Genomic DNA, 24,481 nt, shown 5'->3' on the forward strand with positions numbered 1-24,481 from the left:
GTTAAGTGTTTGATTGCTAATGAAAGGTCGTTGGTTGGAACCAGGGCTTCGAACTCGATTCATTCCTGTTCCCTGCTGATAACTTACATCTGCACCCCAGATGTACTTAATCAGAATCTACATTTTAACAAGATTCCCAGGTGACTCTTATGCATATATAAGGGATGGAAATTTAAGTCCTAAGCAGGAGGTCAAACCTGAACAAGTTTGAAGCCCTGGTTGAAACCTACCAGCCCCTCTGGGAGAAAGACCCGGCAATCTGCTTCAGTAGAGACTACAGCCTTGGAAACCCTGCAGGGCAGTTCTACCCTACCCTACAGGATCGCTATGAGTCAGGGAAACTCGACAACACACAACAACATTTTTCACTTTAGCATCACATCTCAGGCTTCTACTCTTGATTAACAATGCTTCCGCCCCTAGCTTTACTAACAGAACATGGCCCTCATTGCTCTGGCTTTGTGTATACTCCTTCAGCCTCCCTTCTCCCCTACTTCACCATGACATATCCCATTCCTCTCCTGGATCTCATGTTTCCTGGGAGTCGTCTCCTGACTCACCCAATTGTCACAGCACATGAGTAGCCTACTTACATGGCATTTCCTTCGCCATAACAAGAGCTCTTTGTGAGCAGGGACCTGTCAATCTTGTTCACCTTTGTATCTTCAGCACACAATGACCAGCATCTAGGGGCCCCATAAATAATTTTTGAGCAATTGTATGTGGGTCACAAATTTTCTGAGGACCTATTTTCTCAGGGTGATTCATAGAGATCCCTACCCCCTCCCAGGGTAATAATTCATAGATGGATTTCAAAAACACTGCCAGAAGTTACATGAAAATATCATCCATGTGTGTATTTTCTGGGAAAATAACTTCTGACTTTCACTAGATTCTCTAATCCCCCTAAAAATTTAAGAACCATTGCCCTAGGAATAATCAATAATGTTCTTAACTTTCAAATGACCAGAGAGGGGACATAGTTTCTTCCACTGTGTGAAATACAATAAGGTATTCCATAAAAAATTTAGCAGTCATTACTGACACTTCTAAATAAGGAAGACAGGAGAAGAATTGATGCCTTTGAATTATGTTGGCAAAGTACACTGAATATACTATGGACTGCCAGAAGAAAGAACAAATATGCTCGTTAGAAATGAGGATGGCCGGACTTTGTCTCACATGCTTTGGACATGTTATCAGGAGGGACCAGTCCCTGGAGAAGGACATCATGCTTGGTAAAGCAGAGGGTCAGTGAACAGGAGGACGACCCTCAATGAGATGGATTGACACAGTGGCTACAACAATGAGCTCAAACACAGCAACGATTGTAAGGATGGTACAGGACCAGGCAACATTTTGTTCTTTTGTACATAGGGTCACTATGAGTCAGAACTGACTCGACAGCACCTGATAACAATGAGACCTCTAGTAACTTTATTTTCTACAATAAAATAAGTTTTATACAAGAACCTGGTGACATATGGGTAAAGCTGAGACTAGTATCCAGCTAATTCATAAATGGGGCAAGACTCTTTATAGATGAAAACAGCTTGAATCTAATCCAGTGATTTAGGCATCTACTTATTATGCCCATGTACGATTGCCTTTGTAGCAGATGCCAAAGCTGGTGACATCGAAGGCAAAAAAAAAAAAAAAAAAGGAAATCTTTCCATCCTTTCACTGCTTACCTGTTTGTTTAAATATATATATATACCTGTGTGTATGTGTGTGTGTGTATATGCATGTAGATATGGATATAAAACCAGCTGGAGTAGACTCTGCCTTATGGCAACCACATGTGTGTTAGACTAGAACTGTGCTCCGCGGGGTTTTCAGTGGCTGATTTTTCAGAAGTAGATTTCCAGGCCTTTCTTCCTAAAAATATAAATATAGGTGTATACACAAATTTTTATACCAGAGTTATTTAGCTCTTTAAAAATGTAAAAGGCACATACACACAGAAGCTTTCTCTGACTGTTCTCCTAAATTATTTTCTCGACAGTAGGGCAAAATGGCCAAATCTGGAGAAGAAAGTGCCACACAGGAAGGGGTACAGGGTGTGGGAGGAGGAACGGAAATGCTGCTCATCTCCACACAGGCTCCGTCCCTCCAACAAGGAAACACAGACATGTAATAACCAACTTGCATCACCTCCCTGAGGCCCATTCATAACCTCTCTGCAAAAAACACAGAGAGACAAATAAATGTTTTTAATAAAAGGAGTCAACACTGCCCAAGCTTCAGGGTTGGAAACGGTCATGCGCACAATACTCTAAGGCCCCTGGGAAGGAACAAAGAAAGAGACCCCGAGAAAGCTCTTTTTCCTGTCTCCCTCCCCTCCAGGCCTTAGAAGCCCATCCTGGGGGTAACCAAGGCTTCCTGTGTAATCCCAGACGGTAACTGGTGAGAGTCAAAGCCAACGTCTCGGTCTTCGCTGGACTAAGTCGTCATACTCATTGTTTCTCCCTTTCCTCTTTACTAGGATTTACCTATAAGATAGTTAAACAAGTGAAATGAAGAACAGTACTCCGTGAATTTCAGTTTCACGGTGGTTGTTAGTCGCCGTAGGTCTTCTCCAGCTCGTGGCAACCCCACGTGTTATAGGGCAGAACTGTGCTCCCTCGGGTGTTCAAGGCTGTGATCTTGCAGAAACAGACTGCCGGGACTCACTTCCAAGGCATCTCTGGGTAGGTTTGAACAGCCAATCTTTCGATTAGTAGATCAGTGTTTAACTATTTGCGTCACCCAGTGACTTCCTGGTGTAACTAATGCCCCCATCTCATTTTTATATTAATTAATTTTAATCCTCTAGAGAGTTTATTCCTTATTTGATTCTATTTTTGAGTGTTCAGTGCATGAATAAATCAATGAATGATATAGACAAGTGGTTCTCATCCAGGGTGGAAATGTTCGGAACAGCGCTTTCATTTTCACAGTGACTTGAAAGGGTATGCTACTGGGGTTTTGTGGATCAGACCAGGTATAATAAACATTTTGAAATGCAAAGGAAAGTCCTAAACCATGTAGAATTTCACACCAGAAATGCGGACAGCCCTCTTTTACAAAGCACTGATATCCCTCACTCAATGGTAAACATAAAACCTGGAAGATTCCAAGTTTCCTAACCTTTCATCTTTCTTTCTGAATGAGGTCATTAAAAACCAATAGCCCAGTGGTTCACTGTCAAACTTACAGTAACAAATCCTTTTTGTATGATCGGATACTTCCATAAAAAGCATAAGGAAAATGGCTCATGATAAACTGTAGAGAAGTAGCCATCGATGTCACACACACAAAGTAACGTTGCCTAGACAATGTCACACACACAACTAATGTTGCCCAATCTCCTACCAAATATCAGACCCCTCGACCTCCCAGCTACTAGAAACAGAATGACTGTTGGAAGATAGAATCGTCCGTTAGGGAGGGGAAGGCTCAAACTGGCAAAAGAAAGCGATTTGTTTGGTTTCATTGCAAATTTTTTTCTCAAAAGATAGATTTAGTTTCTGATTATTTCATGAAGTGGAGGGATTTTTTTTTAGTTATGACCCCAGACTTAGCACAGAATTTTACACTAATCTTACCACTAAATTGTTTCCACAGCCCTCCAAGGTGCTGAGATTGATGATGAAAATGACCACGGCAGGGAAGGTGTTGTTATTGATGAACCCCCTGCAGTGGGAATCCCCATGCCTTCCGTTCAGGGCCAGATCCGTTTCTGAATAACCCGAGAAAAGCACGGTGCAAAAATTAATCTTCATTGTAATGGCCTGTACCCCGCAGTAGACACTGATGTCTCTTTCAGCTGAAATAAAAATATATGGGAAACAAACGTAAGTCACAAAAGCACAGTAGAGGGTACAAGAATGATTTTAACATGGCCTTACTCATTCAGCTCCTTGGTGTGTTTAATTCATGTCTATTTTTGAATACATCATAGTCCAATCAGCACGTTATCTGGAAAAGTAGCCAAGAAAAATAGTCTTTGACTTAGTTACTTAGGAAGAGATTTCGAGTGCAGAGAGAATACTTCGTCTGTTTCCTTGTGCCTGGTGTACAGTGGCTGTGCGTTAAATGTCAGTCAAGTGATGTTAAATGATTTGAGAACTGAGTGGAAAAAAATCAGGTTACTGAGGAAATTCAGAACTAGAATAACTGAGTTATCCTGATCACCTGTCTAGAGTAGTAAAACTTATTACAAATGATGCATATTCCCAAGCGTAAGAAAGAAGCCTTTCAAATCCATCCTACATCAAATTATTAAACACTTTGGTATTTAGGTAACCCCTCTTCCCCAGGATGTATAAACAAAAGCCATCCATCAGAATTCAATTTTATTTTGCCTCTATTAAATCACACTAGAGAGAAAGAGAATGAAAAATAGTGCCCTGATATTACAAACAAAAACACAGTGAACTCAAAAAAAATGTTGCCAATGACTGTGAACTACACACGGAAATGCAAAACCCATTTTGCACAGCTCTCCATGACTTCACGAGTTATCAGTGATTGGGAGCCATCCCAGGTCTGCAGAGGTGAAAAGACCAATACACACACAGAAAAAAATTTCATATCTCTATTTAATTATTTTTCTACATGTTAATAAAGACAATGTATGTAGAAAATGGAGAATTTGGCTGCTAGGAATTCCCCAGCTATAGAGGCTTTTACTTTTGCTGGCTTTAAAAACCTTTCCACTTTTTCTTTCTGTTTAATCAATTAGATAAGGAATCTGAAATGAGCGCTTAGGTTTTTAAAATGTGGAGACAAACCAAAATGGATTAGGCTCTTTGGAGAAATGACCTCGAGTGTTCGGAAAAAAAGGAAAACTAAACAAAAGAAAATATATTTGTGGTTAATGATACGGCATTCACCTAAACAATATGTAAATATCCTTTAACATTTTTGGCATAAAATTATTTTAGTAACTCAGTCCTAATCTACGGGTGGAAGTGTTCAACAGCATTATCTCTTTGGAGTATTTGTTCTCAACATTTTGTAGACAAAGTAAATCATATTTTGAGGATGTAAATAAATCAATATGGAAATTTCTGTGTTTGGTTATAATTTTAAATTCATTATAGTTATCTATAAAGAAAGATGGGAGATCTTTCTCATAGCCATAAGGTAAATCTAAGGCTAGTTATTATAGAAAATTCTAAGTAATATTCCCTTTGTGGGTGGAAAAATAAAAGAAATATATTATCAAGTACATTTGGCCAACATAGAAATATTAAACACCATTTAAAATTGGGAGAGATTCTCCATTAGCCTTCAGCAACATTAACTCTTTAATGCAACCAGAGCTTTTCAATGATGCTCTTCACTTAAACAATACAGTTCATTTTAACAAATGTTTATTGAGTGGCTACTAACTTCAAAATATGTCTTATATCTCTTGCTTTTTCTTCATCAACATGCTACCCCTTGGTCCATACCATCATCATATTTTCTTCCTGGAATATTGTGGTCACTTCCAACCTCACTGGTTCCTGTATTTCCACTTTCAACCTTGCCCCACACCCCCACTCTACGCCCAGTTAATACAGCCCCTAATACATAGCTCTGACCATGTTATCCTCTTGCTCAGACCGTCAACAGTGGCTCATGTCACTTAGGCCCAAAGTCCAGATTTTGAATCAGGCCCTCGAGATTCTTCATGATCTGGTACCTGTCATCTTTCTCTTCTAGCCCCCTTGCTCCCTAGATTCATCACACTAGCCTTGTTTCGGTTTTTTAAAAGCATCAGATTGTGTGATAGAAGCCAAAATAGTGGTCACCTCTGGGATGGAATTGTCTAGAACAGGGTCACAAAGAAAATTTTGAGGGTGATGAAATGTTCTCTAGATATCGGTAGTGGTTACACAAATGTGTTCATACGTTAAAATTTTAAGCTGTACCCTTAATATTGGTGTATTTTGTTGCATGCAAGTTAATCCTCAATAAAGTTCTCTGAGTGTTTTAAGAAAGTATCATACAGTTTTTCACACACAAGGCCTTCACTCAGTTCTGTCCCCCCTGTTTGTAATGCTCCTACTGCTATTCTTTGCCTGAGTAACTCCTACTCACCCTTCAGGTCTTAAGTTCAACTATAATTTTTCCAAAGACTTTCATGATCCTTAATCTAAATTATACAATTCTGTTTCATGCTATCGTATTCCCTTAGAATCATATATGTATTCGTGTGTCTGTCTTCTCAATAAAGTGAAAGCCCAAGAAGGCGGGAAGCTATTACATTTACTGTTATGGATGAATGTGATTCCCTAAAATATGTGTTCAAGTCCTAATTCCTGAACCTGTACCTATGACCCGTTTGGAAATAGGGATTTTCTTTTGTTGCATTAATGAGGTCATACTGTATAGTACAGTGCGTCCTAAACCTAATCACTTCTGAGTTACAAAAAGAGCAGAAGAGACACAGAGCTATACAAACAGAGGAAAGACAGACTCACATGGAAGATATATCTCCAAGCCCAGGAACACCAAGGGTTGTCAGCAGCTACCAAAAGCTGAAAGAGACAAAGAAGGACATTCCTTGGCAGCCTACATCCTGAACTCCTACCTCTAGCCTACAGAACAGTGAGAAAATAAATTTCTGTTCTTCAAAGCCACCCACCTGTGGTATTTTTTGTTAGCCAGCAGTGACAAAGTAAGATACTCACCAAGGTACTCCAGTGAGCATTTAATTAATTAATCAATCAATCAATCATTTAAAGTACTTGGAAATTATGAATTCATGATTTGATGAATTATAAATTAATGATTCCAAATGAAATATGAATTGATGGTTGAAAAGTAGTGGTCCTTGTTCTCAAACAGCTCACAGTCCTTTAGGGGAAATAGACACATTAGCACATTAACACATTCACATAGCCCACCTTGGCAGAATGATCATGTAGAGAGCTATGGGACAGCCCAACCCAACTCAGCTGATGAGGAAAGGCCTCCCAGAGAAGATAGCATTGAGTTGAGTTTCAAAGTATCACTTGGAGTTACCTCCACAAAGGAGTGGAAGCTTTACAACACAGAAGAGACAGCGTGAAATATGTTTCAGATGTGAAATATGTTCAGGCTATTTGGGAGCTGGACAGTTCTGTTTTTATTAGAATGTAAAATGTCAAGGAAGAAATGGCAGAACACGAGGCCAAGTGGCAGGCACAGAAAACAGTGGTGTCTTCAAGGTAACAAATGTCTACTTGAATGTCAAATCAAATTCTAGAGAGTTCATTCAGAACCTGCTTTTAAGCTTAGCAGAATAGAGGATGGTTATCATTGCAATACTGGGCAAATCATAAATGCATCAAAGTGGATATATATATTAAGGAAGATATGGCAAAAGAGATGTATCATTCCGTAACATAAACCAACTAAAAGCTTTAGCTTCTTCGCCTTTGTCTGAGAGAATTAGATGATGCCTGGTATACCTTCACAGATGGCAGTGATCACTGTGTCCAGGTGTAGGGCTACCTTCTGTGTTCTGCTTTTTAACTGGAGCCCTGTAACGTCTGCAAGGAGACTGAATTCGCTACGAGTTGATCCTTCGTGAAGATCTGATAGCAAACGGAGGGCTTTTGCCGTGTGAGAAAAGACATCTGTGCAAATCCGTCCTAGTTCCAAAGACTCTTCACCGCTCCTTCAGAAGACATTTCTCCCCAGTTATATATACTAAAGACACTCAGTCAGTGCAACTTCACATTTGTAAGGCTTTGAGGGAGGGGGGGGAAAAAGATACTTTAAGTTGCCAAAGGGATATTTCTGCCAGAGGGAGAGTTGCTGTTTTTTTTTTTTTTTCCAGAAATTACATTTTTTGAGACTTGCTGTCTAAGCCCTGGTCTGAACTATGACATCCCTTTGAATGATACCCAAGTATTAAACTAAAGAGTACAAACAACAAAAAAACCAAGGAATTAATAATTTTAGCAGTTTCTTTTTTCTTTTTGCTGTTGTTTTTAGTGTTTTGTTCTTAAAGATATTGAGTATATTTAAAATGGGAAGCTGGGCTCATATGCACTTATATTGCCAAATGGCAATGTTTTCTCCCCTGATATTTTAACCAAGCTCATTTTTGTTATAGAAATTTTAAAAAATACAGTACTCAGTTGAATTCCTGGTTAAATAAAGAAATGTTCTACCCTCCTCTCACCTGTCAATCAGTCAGTGAGTTTGTCTGTCTCAAATTTCCTAAAATTATGCCAATTTTATATGCCCTGTCACACTGTCAACCATGTATCTCCCCATACATAAAAATATGTCCCGATTTGGGGTTCACGGAATATGGTTGCCATATAAACTGGAGAAAAGAGGAGATGATCCTTTTTATATGTGAATAAAAATATCATTCTACTTCTTTACTCCCATAAAGTTCTACTTCTAGAACAATAAAAGAATGATAAAATCCCTAATTTTATCTTTCTCTTTAGACACAACTACTGCCAATATCTATGCAGCATATCGTTCACATATCCAATAAGTAAATCTAACTTTATTCCTTTTCTCAACAATTCCATACTCAACTTCCTTAAATCTGACAGTATCAAAATGAAGCTAAAGATTACTGGCTTTTGATAAATTAAAAGATAATTATTGCTTCTTATTACTATTAGCTTTGAGACCTACATTTCACTAGTATCACAATTTTTATTTTAACACTTTCTAATTATTTCTAAAGAATAATGACAAAGGCCAATGTAATTATTCATATAATTTGCACACACATATTCTTCCGTACAAAGATGATGACACAGCAAAGCTGGGCTGTAGGTTGGTAGTCAATACTGCCAGTGCAGTGGCTTAAAACATTCCTTTACAATTAATCTGCAAAAGTAAAAATCTGTATGAAAAGCAGTTCTAGGGGTAGATGTATAATGTAAAAAAAAGGCAGATACACGGAGCTGAACATACAAATTCAGTGCCATCCGTTTTGTACTAGGCTAGAGACTGTTGAGAGTCCCTGGGTGGTACAAATGGTTAACTCGCTCAGCTGCTAACCAAAAGGTTGGTGGTTCAAGTCCACCCAGAAGTGCCTCAGAAAAATGGTTTGCCAGCCTACTTCTGAAAAATCAGCCACCGAAAACCCTATGGAGCTCCGTTCTAGTCTGGCATAGGTGGGGTCACCATGAGCTGAAATGGACTCAATGGCAAGTGGCTAGAGGTTATTGACCCCGTTATTTTGCAAATCTAAACTAAATGAAACGCTGGTGGCATAGTGGCTAAGAGCTAAGGCTGCTAACCAAAAGGTCAGCAGTTTGAATCCACCAGGCACTCCTTGGAAAACTTATGGGGCAGTTCTATTCTGCCCTGAGAGTACCTATGAGTTGGAATCGACTCAGTGGCAATGGGTTTGTTTTCTGTTTTTTTTTTAACTTAATGCCACTTCATGTCAAAAAATTATTTTAAAAAAACAATTAGCTTATACATATTATATGTCAGCCCCTGAACTAGACTCTGAAGATAAAAAGAGTAACAAAAGACTCTTTTACTTCAAGGAGCTCATAGTCAAGTTGAGAAGACAGGAAAAGCAGACAACTACATACAGTCTGATAATGATATAATAGAGATTTATACAACCATGTTTGGTAGGGAGAAGTGTCGGAAGGGATTTTTGAAAGAAATTAAATGGTACCTCCCACTGGCTAAATTTTATAGGAGACTGGGTGAATGATGATCTGAAGAGAAAGGTTGCCAAACTGATTCACAGGTTTTGAGTTTAGTAACTGGTTCAGTTTTCCCTGGGATAAGGAATACAGGAAAGAGGAATACAGGTAATGAGCTCAGTTTCTGAGAGGCTAAGGTGCATATAAGACATTCAAGTAGAAATGTACAACAGGTAGTTGAAAATTAGTCTAATATTTGATGGATAGAAAAGAGGAAGAAATATAAATTTGATAAATGCCAAGTATTTAGCATAGCCATAATAAAAAATAGTAACTGATGAAATACCCACGAGAACATTCAGGTAAGAAGAGAAATAGACTGAGAACAGAAAATGTCTAAGCTGCCCTTTGAGGAGCATTTCCCTAGTTCCGCAATGGAATGTAATCATCCCCTGTGCTGTCGCTCACATTACTTTCCCTGTCTACTATAACTATTATACAGCTCATCTCTATTAACGGCTCTATTGTATCACATACCTTAGATCTGGCAGTGAATATTTGCTCTCCCACTAGATTGTGACTTATTGAAAACTCTGGGCTTTCCCAGCATGTCTAACAATGGACACTCAGAAAATGTTTATTAAAATCTGTTTAATTCAGTTCTTTCACAAGAAGCATGCATGGCTTCTAGCCCTTTAATATCAGGTTCCAACAGTCACAAAGAAAATACATGCACATTTGAAATGGGTTTATCTTGACTATTCATCCAGAACTTACATTTCCTAGCTGTATTCTGCCAACTACCAACATGATTCCTCTCTGTTCAGACAGTTTAGATGAATGTCAAAATGCTTGATGCCATATACTTTCTGACTTCAAATTGAGAAAATGCAACCCATTAAATAACATGAAATTAATGGCTTTTTGCTATTTGTTTAAGTATTTTACCTTCTTAAATGCATTAATCTTGGTGACTGATTATATTGATGCATTATTAATAGTGAATTTTTAAAATTAATTTCCCTTAATGGTGATAGATTTGTTCATCTCTATTGTCATTAATGGCAAGCAAGTACATGATGGCCAACTGGGGTTGGCATGAACACTGTGGTTATGAAAAAAACATAAAGCTAGCAAAACCAGACAGGATCAGAGCCTGCCTTTCACAAGTATCATGCTCTAACCAGCATTTCTCATACTTTACTGTACATACGAATCACCAGGGAATCTTGTTAAAATGCAGATTCTAATTTAGTAGTTCTGGGGTGGGTCCTGAGTTTCTGCATTTCTAAGGAGCTCCCAGCTCTAAGAATGTTGATGTTGCTGGTCTTTAACCAATTCAGCGGCTTAGTCACAGCTACATATTTTGAGTGGGCAGAAACTGACACTCAGGTGGATTCCACCTGGTGGGATTAGGCATCCCCACCAAGTATCTGTGTGATTTACATGCTTGGGCCAAAGAAAGAGAGATGAGAGGGGGAATAAGACAAGAGCCATGAAGTCGATGGCAGTGTGTTGACTCCCTTCCTTGTCTGAGGAACTAACTGACCTTGAATCTCAGTGAAAGAGGATCCATGAAAGGATTTGTGAGACTAAGCCTAAGGAAGTCTATTTAGTGCTCCGATGGCAACGTGTGAAGCAAAATTGGGAAGAAGATCAGTTTTCTCCCTCCGCCGCCTCTACCTCATTCCACAGATCACAGCAGTTTACCGACTGGAGGGTCAGGAGAGCCCAGCGCAAGGAGCAGCTAGGCCAAGTGGAACAGTGTTTTCACAAAAAGCACTGCTTGCAAAGGTATTTCCTGAGATGCTCTGCCAAGGAGGCTAGAGGAAAAGAACAGGTGTCGATTGTTTCCTGAGCCTGTGTGAGATGCCACCCTGGGGACTCTCCGAAACAACTTGGGGAGCCATGCTGTGGACGTGGGTGGGTGGGTCTTTTGTGAACAAGTGGAAGCTCTGGGCAGTTCATTCCAGGCGCTCGTGAATATGACTGCATCTTTTTCCATGGGCTGGGAAGTACAGACTTAAAAGTAGTACTGGTTTAAAATGAATAGTATAAACAAAAACCTGTTCACTATTGAACAAGAAATCTTTCCACGTGCTGAAGATTACACTGTATTGTAGTGCCATAGAAATCTCACCTGGAAATAATTTACTTCCTGGAATCCAATAAATACCCCAAAACCAATTTATACCATTTTAGTGGATTATGAGAGCAATTTATATGTCATTTCCACTTCTCTCTCTGTAAAATGAGGATAGTCATGTTTGGCACTACATAAACTTTTAAATTGCTTAGAGAACAGATGCTATATATGTTGTTTTAACTCATTTTTTTAAAGTTATATTTCCTCTTAACAAGTTTTTATACAATATTGAGGTTTAGTGCTAAAAATGCAAGAAGTCCTAAAGTGGTATTGATATTTCATCTACAGAAAATACCAACAGCTGATAGAGAAACTAAACGGGATTAGGAATTCAAGTTTCCTCTCTGTATTGAACAGGTTTCTTGCCAGGTGAGTTTTTCATCACAACATCTGTTTCTTGTTAGCAAACACAAGCTGTTGTTTCCAGTCTGTAGGAAATGCATGTGCAGTTGGATGCAAACTCTGCAGGCTTCTTTTTGCACTTACCATTCCACGTTCTCTGGAGCCAGGAGAGTTTGGTCATCTTTTGCAGGCAGGGAAAAAGTATATGGGTTTTACTTATACAAGCAGGAGAAGTAGAAGGGTATAGGCCCTGAATTATTCGGTCTCTGACTTGTTGACTAACTGCTCTCCTCTCCATTGCACATTATCGTTGTAGATTAATCAGGCTGCGATCAGCAATTGCTGCCTGGATCAGTTCTTCTACCTCATCTGGTCTAGTAATTGCAATCACAAGCGCAAAGTAGAAAGCAGGCATCGTCTTAACATCTTGAAGACCAAAACGCTACAACGTAAGTAGTAAGGCAGGAGAGTTGTCCTTTCTTATCTACACGGAGTGCCAGAATATATCCTCAACTAATTATTCCATTATCCACTCTTACTTTGTCTTTGGGCATAGGCCAGTGCAATGGTTAAGCAAAACCTAACACGAGACTGGAATCCTTGGTGGTGTAGTTAAGTGCTACAACTGCTAACCAAAAGGTCAGCAGTTCGAATCCACCAGGCACGCCTTAGAAACTCTATGGGGCAGTTCTACTCTGTTCTGTAGGGTTGCTATGTGCTGGAATTGACTTGGGGGCAACGAGTTTGGTTTTGTTTTAACATAAGACTAGACAGTTCATTGTGCTTGACCCACCCAGGAAGTCTCTCCACTGAATAGGTGACTTTCAATATGTTTTTCTGAACTACTGTTCAATGAAATATTAATAAGTATTACTGGAAAAAAATATTTCCTTAGTCAAGCAGGTCCTAAAAAGGCTAAACAAATTTCCCTACCATATATGATTTTCAGATCCTTTAATGTGGTAATATCCTTTGTGATTCTCCACCTATATACATATTTTTTAAACAGTATTCAAATTTCATCTTAAGCATCATAGTTTGGTGGAAGTAGTCCTAGTTTTATATCTCTGTCACATTCTAGCTTTGTAGCACTGGACAAATACTAAGTTTTCCCATCTGAAGATGAAAATTAAAAAAAAAAAAAGATTTTGTGGGTTTGTTGGAAGGAATAAAAGAGTGACTTACGTGATGTGTCCACCACTCAATACATGGAACCTGTTGTTTTCTTTCCTACTGTTATTTGTTAGCTGCCATTCAGTCAGCACCCAACTCATGTTGACCCCATGCACAAGGGAACAAAGAGCTATTCAGTCCTGCACCAACCCCATGATCAGGTGCAGATTGGACCGTTGTGACCCAAGGAATTTCATCGGCTGAATTTTGGAACTAGATCGCCAGGCTTTTCCTGTTAGTCTGCCTTAATCTGGAAGCTCCCCTGAAACCTGCTCAGCATCACAGCAACATGCAAGCCTCCAGTGATGGCGGGGTAATGAATTCACATAAGGTTCATTGGCTGGAAATCAAAGCCAGGTCTCCCGCACGGAAGGGGAGAATTCTACCACTGTGCCACTGCTGCCCCTCCATTCTTTATTATTGTTATTTTAAATACAATACAAATTGACAAGTTATGAAACAGACTTTCATTCAATTCCTCAAGGATTGGTTAGTTCACTGTAAGACAACGTCAGGCCGCAAAGTTTCTCTCCTTGGTTGTGGGTATATCATTACAGACTTCTATAGAGGCCTGGAATTTTAGCCTAACTCTCATATGCTAACTACTCCCTTCCGAAAGAAGGGGATAACTCCAGAAGGTTTCCATCAGTCACAGAGGCCAAGTGCATTTATCTGTCTGTTTCACTCTGGTCAAAATAATTGTTTGGTACTCTAAAAGTCAACTGTATGTTTGAGTTTTATTTTGGGAAGAGCACTACTATAATTTCAGTTGTTCATGATTCTGCTCCATTGACATTAGCTTGGATAGACAAGAGTTAACTACCTTAAAATTAAATGGTACCCCTTTAAATGTAAAATGAATTAGACCATGGTGATTCCTTTAGTTCAAGGATAAATGCCATGGAAATTAAAGAAAATAGTTCAATGTCATGAAACAGCAAAGGTCAGATAGGGTGAAATGATTACTCTCATCATTATTAACATTGCTTTGCATTTAGATAGCCCCTCTCCTTTGCCAGCCTCATTCACATTCCATCCCATTGCTTGGGATCTGAGCAGCTAGTGGGGCTTCTGATGACATCTAGGGTGATTCTGATGTGGAAAAGAAGTTGCAAGTCAAGAGGGGAATGAGTAATTAACCTTTACATCTTATTCGCTCACTGTGGTCTTCTGTCTGCCAACATTCTGCAAAACTGGGCTTATTTAAAAATAATGCCCATATAAACTTAAAGCCTCTCCTGGGGCTTTTGCTTTATCTGGGTTTTAGTTTGAAAAAATATATATTCGGATATTAAATTGCAACGATGTGTATGTGTGTGTTTGTACATGTATTTCTGTGGGTATGTATATGTTTGGAAAGTTTGGATGTTTGTTGTCTAAGGACAGTACTAAAAATGCTGACATGACTGTGCTTTTAACTGGAATAACAGACTCAAAAAAATAATAAAATACACTATATCGGTTGTTCTTATATATAAGTTTGCATTAGATTCATCTGTAGGTTTTTAATATGCAGATTCCTAGCACCACATTCAGAGATTCTAAACTCTGCATGTTTGGGGGTAAAGCAGGTGAGTCCACATTTTTAATAACCACCTGAAGTGATTTTGATACAGGCGGTCAGTGGATGCCATTGTAAATGGATGTTTTTAACATTTTTTTTCTAATTTATCATATGATAAATGCTTCCTTCTGCTGTCCTAGCCACTGCCCGGCTTATTGGCATGTTTTATTTATCTTTGCAAATATGTGACTACATGTACATCAGCTAAATCCTTCCTGTTGAAGAATCATTTTATTTTTGGCCTTCTTACTCATCCATAACAGGGTCACGGCTTGACCAACCTTCCAGGCCCCAGGCCAGGCCTCTGACCAGCTCACTCTCAGGAGGGCCACCGCCTCCCACTTCACTGAGGCGGTGGACACGATTAGCCTCTGTCAGCTGCTGGGTATTTATCTCTCTTTCTCTCCTCAATCAAGGAAACAGCTACCACTCTTCCAAGGTTGATTGTACCACCTGTGTTCTTGATCATTTCCGTATTTTCTTTCCTCATTGCATCAATTATTTCTCTTTCATTATTTTCAATCTCTGAATACTTTCTCCTTACTTATGTATGCTCAGGCTTCTCTAGTCCGAAAAGCCTCTTTCCTCATTTTAGTTACTGACTCGGTTTACTCTTCTCTTCCTTCATCAACCAAAGTTACCTAAACTGTTGTCTATGGGCGTAGCTTTCATTTTCCTCTCCTCTCTTCATTCCTCCCTCACTGTACTGGGTTCAGCTTTCACACAACTGTCTTCAGTTTTTATCTTTCTCCTCAGATGCTTGTCTGTATTTCCTACTACGAAATAGAGCCTACCACTAGACAGTCTATAAACACCTCAAAATTATTACTTCCAAATTCAAACTTTAAAAAAATGTGTAAGTATTTTATATTTTTGGTGTCAGCTGACAGTATCAATATCCAGTTGTCCAAGTTCAAAACATCCTCCAGTCTTCTCTTTTCCTCACCAAGTCCAATCAGTTATCAAGTTATGCAGTGTCCACCACAAAAATATCTCTTAATAGCTGTCTCCTTCTATTGCTCCCATTGCCACAGCCTTCATACTATTTCCTTCTGCTTCTAGTCTCTTCTAATTCAATTCTATCTTTCACACTCTTCCCAGTGTCTGCTTCCTACTACAAAAGGTGACTATTTCGTGCCACTGCTAAGAGCTACTCAATGGCTTTTCATTGTCTACAAGGTAAAGGCAAAACACACAGCCTAACACAAAGTATTCTTGACAAAGCAATTGAACCTGAATTTATGCAAACCTCTAGCTCTATTTAGTTTATCGGATATACAGGGAAGGAACAGCATACTAAATGACACCTCAAAGTTGCAGGTAGCCAAATCCAGAGTGTCAGAATTCTACAAGACAAGTGATACAATGGTTTAAAGAGATAAGTAGCATTTTTAAAAACCAAGGGGCCAAGGGGGAGCTGCTATAAATTTAAATAAACTTAAGAGATGTATCAACAAATATGTATAACATGTGGATGTCTTAGAGGCAATTTGGTTGAATATTAGATAATATTAAGAAATTATTGTTAAGGTTATTAGATGTATGCATGAAGTATAGTTATGTTCCATTTTTTTAACTTATTTTCCATTAATTATACATACTGAAGCATGGACAGATAAAATAAACTTACTTTAAAATATTCTTGGGATGGGAGTGGTAAGAAGAAGAGAAAAATTAAACAAAATTGATAAATGGTGACAATTAAGGAAGTTGGATGATCAGTATAAATGCTCTTTGTACTAGTCTCTACGTTTGTATATGTTTGAAAATTTTCATAATAAAAATTTAAAAAAAAACTCATTTGTTTTATTCAAAACCATTAACAACCCTGTTTGAGCATACCTTTCTAGCCTTGCCCTTAGGCATTCCCCACCGTGACCTCCATATTTTAATTAATATGCCAAGCACATGCATACTAAATATTCATAATGACGTTGTGACTTGCTCTGGTGTTTATTCTGGAACAAGGCAGATTACCTCTCTTCGGTTAAATTAGGAACCTACTATCAATGATGTTACTACTTACCGATGGCTCTACACAGGTGTGATGCTGCCAGGCATCATCCAAGCCTAGGACCAATGACAGGTTTGGAGAATGTAAACATGGCAGAAGGTATTCAGGTTTGCATGGCAGACTTGGAAAAGCAGTTCCAGCTTGGCTAATTGTTATTTTGGAACTGTTGAACTACGGTTCTCTAACTTTAACTATTATAAAATGGTGGATACTTAGATGAAATGTTGAGTTCCTTCTCACTGACTTCCGATTTTAGAAACCTGTGCGATACGTCCATCAATATGGTCAAGATCTCATATCTGTCACAGTATGGGTGGGCAATTAACTTCTGTGAAATTCGTTGTGAGGCTGGCCTGTATACTTTTGTGATGATCAACAATTCATTGAAATTACCTTTTCTGAGAATTGCATAATATATCATAATTATTTTCTTAAGAATTTTTCCTAAATAGACTATTAGCATAAAGGGGCAGTTTTAAAAGTCCACATTAACTTACTAAAAAAAAGAGGCATCAATTAGGCAAATTTTTGAAAGAAATTAAGCTTTTCCAATTTCGCCACCCACTAGCCAATATTTTTCAAATCTGTGAGTGACCATTATAATATTAACTATGATGAACACTTTGTATGTTAATGTAGATGTAAATTGCAACTCCAGAAAAATGCCTTTTGTCATTTGCCAATTGTTAATATCCACTTAATGTAGGGATAGGCTTCCATTTTCCATGTGTATTTAAGTGATTTATTATTCAAACATAATCACTCTTTCCAGATGTAATTAGAGAAAATATTATTTTCACTTACCAGGAAACCTACTGTGGAGGTTGGCGTCACAGTTGTAGCCATTGAACTGTGCAGACCCTGCAAGCACTCTAACTGTGAGAAGCAGCAGCAACCACATTCGTTCCATTGCAAAACCTAGAAGAGGGTTATTTATCATGTGGTCATTACCATCCTTCATTCCTCTGCGTGGGGAAGACTAAAGCTGACCTCAATTCAGCATTGGATACACAGTTTACATCTATGCAGTCAAAGCTCATTAACGGCCTGAGAATTACCAGAAATAATTATCAGCAGTGAAGGCAGAGATTTGGGTTACAATATTTCAATATTCTTTTCATTCTTTGGCTTCAGCTTCCTAAGGGTGAAAAAGCCAGGCTTTTGCAGCAGAAGAGGTAAGGTGTAAACCATAGATAAAGTTTGCAACAATAAAAATTCTCTATTATAAATAGAAAGAACATATGCCAAGTATCTGATGGATTAGAACAGCATAGCTAGGCAGACCAACCAATTTGGAGCCAACTCTGTACCTTACATGGCACCAACAAGACAAAGCCAGAGGGATTTAAGCACTCAGTGCTTGATTCTAAGAGTCCTCAATACTCTTAATGACCAAATAATGTCAAAAAACTATATCCTCTCAACAAAGGAATTCCAAACTACTGCCACTTCTGAAAATCAATGGTCTGTGTATCATTTTCTCAGGAAATACAGAAGGGAAGAGGAAGAAGTGAAAAATACTATGTGTGGGAAGGCATTGTGATTCCTCCTATGGCTGGCCCTTGGAGTGTAGTAAGGACTGATCCAAAAACCAAACCCACTGCTGTGGAGTCGATTCCAACTCACAGCTGCCCTACAGGACGGAGTAGAACTGCCCCAGACAGTTTTCCAAGACTGTATGTAATCTTTACGGAAACAGACTGCCACATCTTTCTCCCACGAGAAGCACCTGTTGGATTTGAACCACCGACGTATTGGTTAGCAGCTGAGCATGTTAAGCTCTTTGCCACCAGGGATCCAATAAGGACGGATATAGACATTGAATTCTTACGAAAAAGTAATGAGAGGCGTTATCTGAAATGTCTATGGCACATTGAACAAATAAATAGAAATTGACTTTATTACTTAAACACCAGTCGGTCTGGTATTTAATAATTATTTTTTTCCTGGATGCCCTTTCGTTGTCCTTATAAAGCCATAGCTGCTTCCAGAGTGCCCATCTCATCTCAGAGCATTGAGGAAAAAAAAAAAAAAAAATCTTTTGAATTGGTGTTTTTGGCCTATGCATCAAAAGCAGAAAGAAAAGAAAGTTGTAAGCAGGTGTAAAACCCAGGGCCGTTGAGCCAATTCCGACTCATGGCGACCCTATAGGACAGAGTAGAACTGTTTAGTGCATTTAAAAGCTTAGGGTTTTAGAGAGAAAAAAATGGTATTTGGCTCTCCTTAAAAGATCTGCCCCTAGATGATTAAGTCTTTAGCAAAAGGAAGGAAATAAATAGAGCCTTTGAGTTATCATTTTAGGATACCAGGTTTATGGTGAACAAAGTTACTTTGGTGAGGATGTGGGAAAGGCAGGCGTACGTTTACTCTCAAAAACAGACTGGCAAGAATATTAACTCCACAGGCACTCCGTTCCTTCAGCATTATACCATACTACTCAGGCACAAAACTAATGACTTTTGGGAGACAGCCTTATGTCTGATCCCCTGAGACGCCCAATAAACAAAAGGCTCACACAAATGTCTGAGCCGATCCCTGGGCCTGTCTCGGCCACACCTATTGTTTCACTGTGCAGCTCCTCAAAACACTTAACGATAGAATTGGAAGGCTATGGAAACCCTAATGGGGCAGTTCTACTCTGTCCTATAGGCTTGCTATGAGTCAGAATTGACTAGATGGCAACGGGTATGGTTTTTTTGTTTTTGTTTTTGGTTGTTTTGGAGTCTTTGGAAGACCCCTTCTTGTGGGAGGCCCCCTTAGTTCCCAGAAGGCACTGGAGACCCTAGCTCCACACTGTTGTCTCTCAACCTAGAGGCTCCAGATCCCTAGGGATTCACAGAGTCAAGAATTGTGCTTGGTGAGCTGTTTTCATTATTCTTAAAACCTTTCTAGTGTTCATATTCTCTCACAAGGGAAAGGTAACATTTATTGAGGACACACGATACAGAGAAATCATTGTGTTAAATCATTTACCTATAGTCTCTCACTTAGATCCCTTGTAGCAACCAGGTAAGGTTGGAATTAGTACCCCGTGCACAGCGGAAGAAATGAGTCAGGAATCTAAGGACATGGACAACAAGTGGAGGAGCAAGATTCAACCACACATCTCTTTCTGACAATAAAGTTTGCTGCACAAACTAGCTAAATACTTTTTGTGTTATTAAGTAAGTTTAGTGGTTTTTCTACTGCCATTTACCATTGTTTGCTATCTTTTGCTTTTAAATTGTAATATTTAAGAGATTTTTTTGTATGAAAATAGATAAACATTCTTATCTAATGAATGCAATTTGCTTAATAAATGCATTTTACAATATGGGAATTAAGGGGAAGAAAATATTTTTTAAACAAGGGCTCAATGTAAAAACAGTGAAAATTACTACTATAGGCAGCACTGGGAAAAGAAATCTGTTGCTATCAAGTCGATTTTGACTCCCAGCAACCCTACAGGGCAGAGTAGAACTGCTTCATAGGGTTTCCAAGGATCAGCTGGCAGATTCGAATTGCTGACCTTTTGGTTACTAACCGAATGTTTAATCACTGAGACACCCCATCCAAATATGGATGAGAAACCCATGCTGTTTGAAACACCCTATTGATTAAAAAAAAAAAAAAAAGATAGCAACAGTAAAGTCTTACCTTTACAACTTGAGATCAGCTCTGAGGTTGTTCCCAAAAACGCATGCCTCCCTTCTTCACACATTGAACAAACTCTACAGCACTGTTACGAAGATTAAAATTCTCAGTAAGTAATTTCAATGAAGAGAAGGTAAAGGCAGACAGCAGCCTGCTCGCTATAACAGAAAATACTTTGATTTTGATATCAGGCGTATGGATTCAAATCCCTCCTCAGCCTTTTACCAGATTTGTCATTTGAAAAGTTTTACGATGGTCATAAAACTTCATAAAGAGTAAGTGTATGAAGAGCATAGCATAATCTGGGCATATAGAAGGTGCTCAAATATTAGTTTCAGGACCACTGCACACTGATGAGCAGCCTGTGCCCTAATCAGGCATCCAGCACGGGGGACGGGGATTAGGCCTGCGCGCCTTTGGCCAAGCCAAGCACCCTGGAGCAAGGCTTCTCCATACAGAGGTGCCCAGGGCTGACAGATGCCCTGATTAGTTGAATCATGTAATTTATTTTTTATCATGTCTGTATTGACCTGTGTTTAAATATTAAGGTATATTAGGGAAGAAATTTTAAAAGGACACCCATATCTTTTATTTAGACAGTATCCATATGTTTAATTCCCGTAACATTTGGCAGTACTTATGGTACTTTCAGAACTTCAGGAGACTCTACATTTCACTTACAGGTTAAAATAAAATGGCGAACTATTAACTTGCAAACTTCCTACCCTCAGGCCTATCTTCATCATTTCCTCTGAGCATCAACTTTGGCAGTAAGATCAGAGCCGCTACCTTTCCACAGTCCCTAAAACTCTTTTCTGAAAATGGAATTTCTCTGAATTTGCGGGCTGTGTGAAGACTCATTACATTTACCCAAGTATCATGCGTGGGTTCCTTTGCTCCTGAGCAGGTGCAGTTCCAAACATCTGTATTCCATTTCTGCTCTGGCTGTAGAAACTTAGTGGAGCTGATGTCAGAAGGTAGACCCAGACTTCTCTGGTCCACTCTGGGATGACCTGAGGTGCTTACTGACCCATTGTGGCTCCAGCAAGCGCTGGTTAGAGAGCATGAGAAAAAGCATTTTCCATCTTCTCCGCTATATCTAAGTGCAGCCCCCCACTTTGCTCCTAACCACACTTATAATAGGAAACCCTGGTGCTGCAGTGGTTAAGAGCTGCGGCTGCTAACCAAAAGGTCGGCAGTTGGAATCCACCAGACACTCTTTGGAAACTCTTTGGGGTAGTTCTGTTCTGTCATATAGGGTCACTATGAGTCGGAATGGACTCAACAGCAATGGGTTTGGTTTTTTGGTATGTTTATAATACCTCTACCTAACACAGTCAGTGTTAAAAAATATTAACAACAAATTCCTAGATAATAATGACCTTGAAGACCTGTGTGCACAAGGGTTAGGTACAAGTTCCTTAACTTAAAAAAAAAAAAAAAAAGTTGCTATCGAGTCAATTCCGGCTCATGGCGACTCCACGTGTTTCGGAGTAGAACTGAGCTCCACGGTGTTTTCGTGGCTGTGACCTTTCGGAGGTAGACAGCCCAGCCTTTCTCCTGAGGCATCTCTGGTTGTGCTCAAATGGCCAGCCTTTAGGTTAGCAGCTGAATGCTTGACTGTACCACCCAGGGGCCTTTCTTAGCTTGGTACCTTCGTAAATACTTCTTATGTAGGTGGGAGAGCAGGGGGAGGATCCCATGTACCAAGTTGAATTTCAAGGAATTTAGAAGTGATTAAAAAGAGACACCTGCATCTTTTAAGCCATTACAAACCGACCCTGTGTTTTATGCTTAACCATACAATAGGGTTCCTATGCTAAGTGATTTAATGTCAAGTATGTGAATATTCTTATGTTAGTGTTTTTAATGATAATTTGCACTCCTCCCAAAATATTAATTTCTAATTTATTTGCTTAAGATTGAATTTAGAGTCAGAAAATTTAATTTCCCTTTCAATTCTTACTCAATTTTATATAAATTGATACAGTTCTGTCATAAGCACTGTTATCTAGATTTTGTATCTATATAACAATCTTTTTTGACCTTCCATTTATTGATATGTGCCAGGCACTGTGCTGTGCTCAATAGTCAAATACTAGTATAAATGTCCTCTTACCCATTTCATAAATATGAAAACTGAAGCTTAAAGCTTTGAATTGACTCACCCAGGGTTACAGACCTAGTAAGTGATCAAGTAGAATTCAAAGTCTAACTCAACCTTTGCAGTTAGTACACGGGTCTGTCTGACCTAACTGGAGTTTGTCAAGTAAATAAAATTAATGTTCTGCTACATTTCAGAAAGTAAGCCATATTAATAGTGTATGTTTAAAACATGCTTTTAACTAAATGATTCACATGACTGTGGCAAAAGCATTCTTTTTTAACATCCACTTAATCGTCATAACTATTTCATTTAGGCAAGAAGGGCATAAAGAACATTACTCTGCTCTTCTACTAAACTGATTTAGTAGTAGTAGTGAGTTTTAAGGGTTGACCATGTACCGGGGGAGTCCCTGGGTGGCGCAAACTGTTAAGCGCTCGATTACTAACTGAAAGGTTGGCAGTTTGGACCCACCTACAGGCACCTCAGAAGAAAGTCTTTTTCTAACCCTGATAGGTAATGTAATTCTCCTTATTCTGGGGATGAGAAAACTAAGGCACAGAAACATTAAGTAACTTTCCCACGGTGAAGCAGACAGCTAGTGTTAGGATCAGCATTCAAACCCAGGTGCGATAACTCCAGAAACCACCCTCAACCATTACATGGCTTTGCCAATCCATATGTCACCAGATTAAATGGAAAGTTGATAGCTATTTGGTGAATTTGATCAACATAGATTTATTCCTGTATTCATATATTAAATAATTACTGCATGTGTTTAGATCTGTCCAGGGGGCTGAGGTACAGCTGTTAGAAAAAAAAATTTATCTGACCAGAACTTGCATTCTAGTGAGGGAAGTCACAAAGAAACAAAATCTGCAAGTACAATACAGAATATATTTGTGGTAAGTGCTTTGGAGAAAAATAAAGCAAGAAGATTAGAAAGTTCTAGAATGAAGAGGAAAGAGTACTGAAATTGTAAATGCAGTGGTCAGGGATATACAATCAATCCATATAAATGAAGCTTGAGGGGAAAAGACAACTTTGGTTATGAACTCCCTAATCTGTCTTTCATTTACACCTCACCCTTTTTTGCTATTTAGGCACTTCCCAAATAAAACAGACTTTTTGTAGTGCATAAATTATTCTCTGGAGTATAACTTGGACACTTTGAAAACTGCATTAACCTTTTCAGAGGCATAAAGGTAGCTCTTAGAGTCTGAGAAAAGTAATTTATTAAATAGCACCACTGTGACCTGAAAAAAAATGAACGTGTTTGAAAGTGCCTTTATCTACTGTCAAGAAATAACTTTTCAAGAGATGAATAGGCTCAACAATTTGTCTAAGTTTCACCTTTCCTTAATTTGATTGCCTTCATATAGGCAGATATGTATGATGCTGTTATAGTTGAAAGGAAAAATAGAAAATTAAACCAAATATTATTTGTTGGGATATTTAATCATCAACCTAAGATGATTAAATACAAGCTGAGTATTTTATTATTCATATTCACAAAATATGAAATGATACCTGGCATTGGTGCCCTCCACAATCGTCTCATTCAAGCTCATCTCTATACTTGTGGAGACCTGTGTGCATCCTGGCTGGACTTGACTCTCCAGTCTGTGGGTGGACTTGACCCTTCAATCTTTCTGTTGCAGCCCAGCTCTTCAACCATTTGGACCACCAAGAGACTCTACCATGAGTCAGAATTGACTGCATGGCAACTAGTTTTGTTCTGGTTTATACATATTGACCTCACCTGCTAAATAAAAGAAGTTCAGGTCCACACAGAGGCACCTTGAAAGGAAGCCCTCGCAATCTACTTCTGAAAGAGCAGCCTTCAAAACCCTATGGAGCACAGTTCTACTCTGACATGAGCGGGATGGCCATGAGTCAGAATCGACTC

The 24,481-nt window shown here is 38.9% G+C and overlaps 1 protein-coding gene across 1 annotated transcript in view; it reads right to left on the reverse strand.

Annotated features, from left to right (window-relative positions):
* The window catches only part of ZPLD1 (zona pellucida like domain containing 1), a 49,202-nt gene extending 31,457 nt beyond the window's left edge, over positions 1-17,745 (reverse strand). The window contains exons 1-2 of the mRNA XM_003418970.4: positions 17,640-17,745; positions 3,588-3,808 (exon numbers count right to left, since the gene is read on the reverse strand). Coding sequence (XP_003419018.3) covers positions 3,588-3,808; positions 17,640-17,745 — 327 coding nt within the window. The remainder of the gene's footprint in view (positions 1-3,587; positions 3,809-17,639) is intronic.
* Between the last annotated feature and the right edge of the window lie 6,736 nt (positions 17,746-24,481).

This window comes from Loxodonta africana, chromosome 20 (genome assembly GCF_030014295.1).
Source record: "Loxodonta africana isolate mLoxAfr1 chromosome 20, mLoxAfr1.hap2, whole genome shotgun sequence".
In the NCBI taxonomy this organism is placed as follows: domain Eukaryota; kingdom Metazoa; phylum Chordata; class Mammalia; order Proboscidea; family Elephantidae; genus Loxodonta; species Loxodonta africana.